At 34.9% G+C, this 9,589-nt stretch overlaps 2 protein-coding genes across 2 annotated transcripts; one reads left to right on the top strand and one right to left on the bottom strand.

The window, feature by feature from the left end:
• Positions 1 to 334: 334 nt before the first annotated feature.
• On the top strand, positions 335 to 1,843 carry gja9a (gap junction protein alpha 9a). Its single transcript, XM_059339025.1, has one exon. The coding sequence runs from the start codon at positions 350 to 352 to the stop codon at positions 1,841 to 1,843; it is 1,494 nt and encodes a 497-aa protein (XP_059195008.1). The 5' UTR covers positions 335 to 349.
• A 2,797-nt stretch (positions 1,844 to 4,640) lies between these two features.
• Positions 4,641 to 9,189, bottom strand: LOC131976120 (c-Myc-binding protein-like). Its single transcript, XM_059339037.1, has 5 exons — positions 9,033 to 9,189; positions 7,298 to 7,370; positions 6,733 to 6,781; positions 5,234 to 5,363; positions 4,641 to 5,129 (listed from the first exon to the last, which is right to left on the bottom strand). Exons 1-5 carry the CDS (start codon positions 9,045 to 9,047, stop codon positions 5,082 to 5,084), a joined length of 315 nt encoding a protein of 104 aa, XP_059195020.1. The 5' UTR covers positions 9,048 to 9,189; the 3' UTR covers positions 4,641 to 5,081.
• Between the last annotated feature and the right edge of the window lie 400 nt (positions 9,190 to 9,589).

The raw sequence follows: 9,589 nt of genomic DNA, 5'->3' as shown, positions 1-9,589 counted from the left end.
ACTCTTATGACCTATTTTTGTTGTTATCTTTTTTATTTGTTTAAACAAATTTCCCTTTAGTTGTACCAGGCATTAATATGAACAAGAAATTGAAGAAAATAAATGTCTAATATTTTTGTCCATGACTGTATTTTCATAAATTCTTTTTTATGGGGTTTTCTGGCAGTTTACAACAAATTTTGCTATTTTATATTGTGTTCATTTATTTTGAAAGCTTATATTATCAACAATGTACTGTACCTGTTGTCACTTCATGTTCATTGTACTATTACCTTCATACACACCAATTTTAAACAATTTCTTCTCTCTGTGTCTCTGACTTTCTACCAGTCACAATGGCAGAGTGAAGATGGGGGACTGGAACTTCCTTGGAGGGATTTTGGAGGAGGTGCATATCCATTCCACCATGGTGGGAAAGATCTGGCTCACCATCCTGTTCATCTTCCGCATGCTGGTCCTCGGGGTGGCGGCCGAGGACGTGTGGAATGACGAGCAGGCTGACTTCATATGCAACACCGAGCAGCCGGGATGCAGGAACGTGTGCTACGACCACGCGTTCCCAATCTCCCTCATCCGCTACTGGGTGCTGCAGGTCATTTTTGTGTCTTCCCCCTCGCTGGTTTACATGGGCCACGCTCTGTACAGGCTGCGGGCGCTGGAGAAGGCACGGCAGAAGAAGAAGGCTCTGCTGCGGAAGGAGCTGGAGTTGGTGGACGTGGAGCTTGCAGAAGCCCGGAAGAGGATCGAGAGGGAGGTGAAGCAGCTGGATCAGGGGAAGCTGAACAAAGCTCCTCTCAGGGGCTCTCTGCTGCGCACCTACGTGGCTCACGTTGTCACTCGCTCTGTTGTTGAGGTGGCCTTCATGACAGGCCAGTACCTCCTGTACGGCTTCCACCTCTACCCGCTCTACAAGTGTGAGCGGGATCCATGTCCCAACGCTGTGGACTGCTACGTTTCCAGGCCGACGGAGAAAAGCGTCTTCATGGTGTTCATGCAATGCATTGCTGCCATTTCTCTCTCCCTGAACATCCTGGAGATCATGCATCTGGGCTACAAGAAGGTTAAAAAGGGAATCCTGGACTTCTACCCGCACTTAAGCGAAAGAGACGAACTTGACGACTTTTACGCCAACAAGTATAAAAAAGAATCTGTGGTGCAAATTTGCACAAATGTACCACGGAAGTCGACGATTGCCTCCGCACCCAGTGACTACAACCTCCTGATGGACAGGATGCATGGCAATATTATGTACCCAAACCTTATCAAACCTTCCACTTTTCTACCTCAGGGCGAGGTGGCCCCTCAGCACGACTTGGACGACTCCAGATGTTCAGCTCAAAGCCCCCCAGATTGTAACTGCACACTGACAACCAACGAGCCCTGCTCTCCGTGCTGCGACTCCCTCATCAATCCCAAGCAGGAGGCTGAGGACTTACTGCGTCTTTCCCCACACAGTAAAGAGAACGGTGGCGCTGAAAGAGGGAGCCCAGACTCTCCTAAGTGCCCACAGAAAGCAGCGGACACTTCCTCCTTCCCCACGCTGCCGGTGAGTGCATCCAAGAGGCCGTGGAGGGCTCACGGCTCTTTTAAATGCTCCACGGTGTTGGAGAGCAAAAGCTCCGACACAGATTCATACGGGGGGGCAAAACCCAGCAGCGGACCTCTCCTCACTCGAGTGCATTCGAAATCAGATGGCAAACATCAAAGCCGGCCCTCCACCCCGGAGTCAGTGGACGACTCCAGCTCAGGATCCAGGAACAACCACAGACCCCCTTCCTCCAACTGCAAAACATCAGTGGCGAGTAATGCGAGCAGCAGACGAGCTGCAGACCTGCAGATCTGAACTCCAAATGCAAACTGTGTAATCCTCCTACAGGTGAATTATTTGAGAGGAATGGCTTTATTGAGACAAGACTGGATAGCCGAGCAGCCAAGGGGAGATATTACTGGATGTACAAGTCTTTCTTGCAAATATGTGAGACTGTGCATTTCTACTTCACAAGTTTTCTATTAGTTAATGTTTCATTTCTCCAGTTGAGAGGTACTGTAATTTCTTGATACTTCCATTGTTGCTGGGGAAATCCATATTACTACAGTCATGGAAAAAAAATATCAGACCACCCTTGTTTTCTCCTTGCTTTGTTGTTCATTTTAATGCCTGGTACAACCAAAATTACATTTGTTTGGACAAATATAATGATGACAACAAAAATAGCTCATAAGAGTTTCATTTTAAAGCTGATATCTAGACATTTTCCATGTTTTTCTTGGTTATTATCAAGAAAACCATGGAAAATATCTAGATATCAGCTAAATTAAACTCTTATCAGCTATTTTTGTTATCTTTATATTTGTTCAAACAAATGTACCTTTAGTTGTAGCAGGCATTAATATGAACTGAACTCCAAATGCAAACTGTGTAATCCTCCTACAGGTGAATTATTTGGACCGCCATATCTACATTAAAGGGATAGTCTGGATGTATTGAAGTTGGGTTGTATGAGGTACTGTGTATCTTTTCGTCATGGGATTTTCGCTTCACAAAAGGATAGTTAAAAACAAACAGGTGTTAATTTTATTTTTGTTTTAAAATGCAAACATTAAAATTTAAATACAAGGCTTTTTGACTCATCAGGGTCAGAGGGGGGTAGACTATATTTAAAACATGATTTTATTTTTGTTTTCTAGTTATAATAACATAAAAATTTAATCAAAACATCGCCAAGCAGCCAGCACACTTTAGACCAACTCTAAAGCAACTCTTACTTTGAAGGGGTGTGGTCCCTGTTTCCGACTCTGGACTTCCTTTTTCAGTTTTCATTATACAACTTAGATAATCGAACAAACTTACGTTTTGAGCTACAGTCTATGGTTTTGAGTGACATGCTTTTTCACTCAGACAGTGACAAAAAATGCATATTTTATTTATGTGACTAAGATTTGAAAAGAAGAATAAACTTTATTTACCGACCATTCGCGCTTTTATTTTGTAAATGACAAATTCCGGTCACAGAATATGAAATAACAGGCGTTTTTCTCGATTAAAATTTTTGTTATAACTAGAAAACAAATATCAAATACATTTTATCTATCCGTCTATCCCTTTCTGACCCTGATGAAGTTAAAAGCCTTGAATTTTTTAATTTTAGTGTTTGTATTTTGAATCGAAAATCAAATGAACCAATGAAAATGAACTGTCCCTTTAAAGATCCAACAGCAAGCTTCCTTCTATCTGGTGAGAGTTTGTTTGTTTTTCTATTTGGTCTGTTTTTATTTTAAACTTTTAACAACTCCATCTGAATTATATGTAACTGCTTTTGGCAACATATTACAATAAAACATTTTTTATATAGAATGTTTTATATATTTTCAGCTGTTTTTGGACTAAAACTGATTTTTATTGTATTTAACTGCATGCATTGCTACCCAATTAGTATTAAAATATATTTAACCAGAGTTAATATTTGATCTAATAGCAGCATCATAGTGATGATGGTCTAATACAAGAATATACAGTCATGTAAAAAATATTAGACCACCCGTTTTTTCTCTAATTTCTCGTTTATTTTAATGCCTGGTACAACTAAAGGTACATTTGTTTGGACAAATATAAAGATAACAACAAAAATAGCTCATAATAGTTTAATTTAAGAGCTGATATCTAGACATTTTCCATGGTTTTCTAGCCAAAGTAATTATCAAGAAAACCATGGAAAATGTCTAGATATCAGCTCTTAAATTAAACTACGATGAGCTATTTTTGTTGTTATCATTATATTTGTCCAAACAAATGTACCTTTAGTTGTACCAGGCATTAAAATGAACAAGAAATTGAAGAAAACAAGGGTGGTCTAATATTTTTTTTTCCATGACTGTAGATGAGACAGAGGTTATAATTCTCAGGTGATATGATTGATTTCAGGTACAGTTTTAAATTTATGTAATACTTTATTCAACATTGTACACATTTCCTGGTGGAAATCTCACAAATTGTTTCCTGCTTTAAGCATGATGAGATGTCTGCAGTGGTGTTTTTCTTTGTAGTGTGTTACATACAGTATAAGCATTTTTTTTTTAAATTCAATATCCTTTTTCCAGAAAGAGAAATGTCAGTACTTTCTGGCTGTTTTTTTCATTAGTCTAACTATTTAATTTCCATCGTTACATTTACTTCAGATAATTGTGACACTTTGACTAGTCTCATAGTCGGTACACTTTTAAAATGTGTAGCATGACAAACAATATAGATTTATGAAGGCCCTTTTACAAACTGCCCCATAGCAATGTGTACATTTGTACAAAAAAGTCCAAATATTTTTGCAGTAAAGATTATTTTGTTTGAAGTTGCAGTTTCATTTAGTTTGCATGTTTTTAAGTATAAATTGGGGGGGATTTTGTAAACACTCATCTGTTTCCTGAGCATATCAATAAGCAGCAAACACTGCAGCACTGTTGGATTAGTGGTAGAAAACCAGATGTGTTCTAGTCCCCAAAGCCTTTATTTGTCTATGTTTTATTTTTAGTTTATGTAAAGTAATGACATGTGCAATGTTGACGTACAAAACAAGATCCTTTGATTTTCTAATAAAAAGTGATTGATAAATTGCTCTTTAGAAATGAGTTCAATCAGTGATACAACAATGATAACAAGACTGTGCTTTATTTTACTGGTGACTTACAATTTTTTTTTAGAACTGGTAACTTAAACCGGACCTTTGGAAATAAAGAATAAAGTGTCTGTCAGTCGCTGTCGTGTGGATTTGAAGTGTTTACAACTATGCCAGAAATAATAAAACTGTCAGCAGTATTGGTTAAATTTGTTTCAAAAAAGGTGACATGTCCCATGTTAAGAACAGACTTTTTTCAGTCTTATAACAAGGGGCACTTTATCAGTAAAGCTTAAGACTGAACGAACAAGAAAACTTATATACAAACATGTACAGAATAAGTTACATTTTAAGAAACGTAGAAAATAAGATTTACAAAAGCAGGTACCTAAAAAATTCTTGATATTCACTTATAAAAGTGTTGTGTCTTGAAAGTGTCAGCAAAATAAACAAAACTATATTATTTAAAGTGGTCTAGTCAGCTGTGGCTCCATCTTCTGAAGCAGGTTCGTAGCGCTGCAGCTGGAGAGATGGAGGAGAAAGGGCATCGATGTTAGCTGCTTCAACCAGTGAGTGTTGTCTGAAATGACACAGAACTTTTATTATAAGAACCAGAAAAAGCTTACCTTTGTTTGGAGGTCTTTGTTTTCCTCTGCCAGACGTGCACACCTCTGTCTCAAGTCGATCACCTCCTGCTGCAGAGCCTCAGTGTCTGCTGAAGTCTGACCAGCGGAATTGAGATGCTGCTTCACAAATCTGGGAAACACTTGGTTAAAGAATCTAGACCAGGGATGGGCAACTTAAATGCTGCAGGGGGCCAAGGTTATTATAGTTAACGAAAACTAACGAAATAACGAAAACTAGAATTGAAAACACATTTTCGTTAACTGGAATAAAAATAAAAACGAGAGTTTTAAAAAAACGATAACTAACTGAAACTGTATTTTGTGGTTACAAAACTAACTAAAACTAACTAAAATTATAGTGAAAATGTCCTTCGTTTTCGTCTTTGTCAACTTTTTCATACGTAAACCTTTTTGGTTGATATGAAATCTATTTCATCTATCTGGTTTTATGACTTAATAAACTTATTGGGGCTGAGATGGATCAGACAAAGGAAATAAAGGAAACATTTATTGTGACCTTATTGAATCTGGCACCCAACAAATACCCCATTACAAAAAACTAAAACTAATAAAAACTAAACTAAAACTAAGCATTTTTCAAAAAATAAAACTAATCAAAACTAGCAAACTCACTCTAAAAACTAATTAAAACTAACTGAATTTGAAAACAAAAATTGACAACGAAATTAAAACTAAAACTAATGAAAAATCCAAAACTATTTAAACCTTGCAGGGGGCCACAATTTTTCATGGACACTACCACAGGGCCACATATAGGAATGTGCACTTAACCCTCTGGAGTCCATGAAACCACCTGCACATTACTTCTTCGTGACATGAAGACATAAAAATGAAGCAATGTCGAGTCTTGCCATCTGCTGCCTTCAAAAGTTCTCGCTTGAAACTCCATGCCAGATTTTTTTGGGATTGTATACGGCCAAGTAAAACTGGACATAATGTCAAATATATTTAGTATGAAAATATTGAACTAGAGATTATCCTCATTTTACCTGTTATGTGTAATATTTGCAACCTGTTTATATATTTGCAACCTTTAAAATTCTTTGTATTGCAATATAATTTTCAAGATCAGATTATATGTTTTCCAGTGTTTCTTTTTGGTTCAACACTTTTATCAAGTAAGTCAAAGTTAAAAATTAAATATCAGGACATATAGAAGACGTAACGCTGAAAAAACTGATACTAACATGGCATGGAAAAGATTTTTTAACAGATTTTTCTAAGGACATAACAGCCCAGGATTTCAGAGGGTTAACCAGATATGATGACACTGCATTTTTAAATATGTTTACAGTGCAGTAACTTAAAATATTTCATGCTCAAATGCATGTAGAACATTATGAATAGGAATACAAAAGGTTTGAAGCAAATAAAAAATAACCACTTACTGTAATTTCTTTTTTTTTTTCAGTGCAAGAACAGCAGACCAACATTAGTTATTTTGTGCAATTTCTGCAACTGCGTGTATAGAAGGATACTCCAAAGCATTGCTGGGCCTCTCAGGTTGTTCATACAGAGCCACTAGAACTGAAATACAATAACAGATGAATAGAATTACACAAGAATTGAGGCAACTTACTCATAAAAAGGTTCAAATGTCAATACTTTTTTGGATACCTAAAACTTCCTGTTGGCAGTAAATGACTGACTCAATTCTTTATGATGCTTACTTTTTCTTTGATCAGAGAGTTAAATAGTAATTTGTGTGATTTTAGGCTGCATTTGTTTAGGCAAAGTAATTGCACTTCTGCTTCGAATTAAAACTGATGCATCTTAAGTGTTTTTTCCACAACATGTTTTTGTATTCCTACTTGTTAGGTATGAAAATGTTTTGTTATCAGCTATTATGTTGGTGCTGTTAATTAAAATGGTTTGCTCTAATTACCAAATATAGTTAATTTGATTCCAAAATATGCCATTAGATTATAATTTGGTGTCTGCTAATCACATAAATTCAATATTTTGCTACACAGTTTCAGTTCAAGTATGTTAATAGGGCCCAAAGCAGAAGGGACAAAAAATGTATATAAAAAAGTGTCATACCGCTGGTAAGACTGTCAACGACTCCAGCTTTCTCCAAGTATCTCCGAAATTGTTCCCTTTTTGGGTCTGGACCCTGTAGGAGGAGAAAAGTCAGTTGTGTTTTTACCATGTACAAACATACAGTACAATGTATAAATCAAACTGCACGGTTAACACTACTTTTCAGTCGTTAACCCTTGTGTAGTCTTTCAGTCGACTATACACCCCTCCTCAGGGGTCAAAAAGGACCCCATGACATTAAAATGGTTTTAGGACATGTAGAAAAAAAATTATCAACTTTTTTTTCACCTTTGAATGCAACTCATGACCAACACACACATATATATATATATATATATACACACACACATATATATATATACACACACACATATATATATATACACACACACACACACACACACACACACATATATATATATATATATATATATATATATATATATAATTTTCTTTTTTTTTCATTATTATTGATCAATTTTAGTCAAATATACAAAATTAGGCCTCATTTCAAGAGAAAAAAGGAATAAAACCTGAATATTTTTTTCATTAGTTGAAGTGGAAAAATAAATAAATGACTACATTTAAAATAATGCAGAAATAAAGACATGTTAAAATAAAATAAAAATGATTACATTTAAAATGAATGCAGAAATAAATACACGTTTAAATGAATAAATACATTAAAAATAAATTATAACATTTAAAATAAATAAAAATTGATACATAATTTCCTTTTTTTTTATTGGTGAATTTTTGTCAAATATACAAATTTAGGCCTCATTTCAAGAGGAAAAAAAGTAATAAAATCTGAATATTTTTTACAATAGTTGAAGTGGAAAAATAAATAAATGACTACATTTAAAATAATGCAGAAATAAATATATGTTAAAATAAAATAAAAATGATTACATTTAAAATGAATGCAGAAATAAATACACGTTTAAATGAATAAATACATTAAAAATAAATTATAACATTTAAAATAAATAAAAATTGATATATAATTTCCTTTTTTTTATTGGTCAATTTTAGTCAAATATACAAAATTAGGCCTCATTTCATGAGGAAAAAAAGTAATAAAATCAGATTTTTTTTTCAATAGTTATAGTGAAATAATAATTTCTTGATAGGAATGCACAGAGTAGGTTATGTCAACTTTTAATGAAACCATAGACTGTATAAAATAGAGTGAAACTTATGTTTTGAAAGCATTGTTCATTTTTGATGACAGCAAAAATTAAAAAAAACACAAAAATGTATCAAGAAAGTTAAATGTATATTATCTATAAAGGATTCAGATGGGCACATATGCTGTTTTTTGAAAATATATATATATATTTTTTTTTTGAAATTTATATTTTTTTGAATTTTATGAAAGTAAACCTATATTAATGGTATGTTGAAAATGATTTGGGGTTAAAAAGGACCCCAGGAGTACAGGAGGGTTAACTTGACTGAATTTACTGCTTATTTCTAATTTTCTTGGTCAAATTATGACCTGTTGCAGAAAAGTTTTGCCCAAAAAGCTAGTTTCTAGTTGGTTTATTTATATTATCTGAACTTAAAGTTTATCAACAAACATTTAAGGAGCCAAAACATGAGCGATCACAGGTGGTCCCCCAACTCACTGATGAACCTCTAAGCTAGCTAATATTAGCTTAGCTGGCTAGTAAACAAGAAACAGTTTCTACGGAGAATTAGTGTAATATAAAGCGACAGCAAACACACTTACTCTATAATGCGCCATATTGACAAGGGCTATAAAGTTGAATTTCTTCTTGTAGATAGTATTTTTTTGCTTGATATTGGACACCAAACTTTGAAACGCAGGTAAAGTACCGGGCCCGGGCCGCAAAAGTTCAGTTTCGTTTATAACCTTCCTTCTAGCAACGGATCTGTGGGACTGGATGCTGCGTTCAGGTGTTCCTTGTAAAAATAACTACTACAGGCTTTGCTTAGAGAAAACCTACCCATTGGCGATTGATTTTATATGCACTCATAACCTCAGTACTTCCATAAGATCAATTGTGTATTGAAAAAAGCAAAAAAAATTTTTAAAATATATTTATAATATTTTTCTTCGGTGGAAATCAAATCTTGCATAAGGACGGGATGAATTCCGACTTTTTAGAAAGCCCATGAAAGTCTCTTGCTTTACTGTAATGGGTTTCTGCCGCCACCTGCTGGTGATGTTGCAGAACAGCAGCACTGCCCACTTTCTATTTGGCCCGTTTTTTAACAACCTCTATCAAATAACTTATTTTACGGCGGATAAATAATATATATAAT

This window comes from Centropristis striata, chromosome 8, assembly GCF_030273125.1.
Source record: "Centropristis striata isolate RG_2023a ecotype Rhode Island chromosome 8, C.striata_1.0, whole genome shotgun sequence".
In the NCBI taxonomy this organism is placed as follows: domain Eukaryota; kingdom Metazoa; phylum Chordata; class Actinopteri; order Perciformes; family Serranidae; genus Centropristis; species Centropristis striata.
The sequence above is the reverse complement of the archived record's forward strand: the minus strand, read 5'-3'. Positions and strand labels throughout refer to the sequence as shown.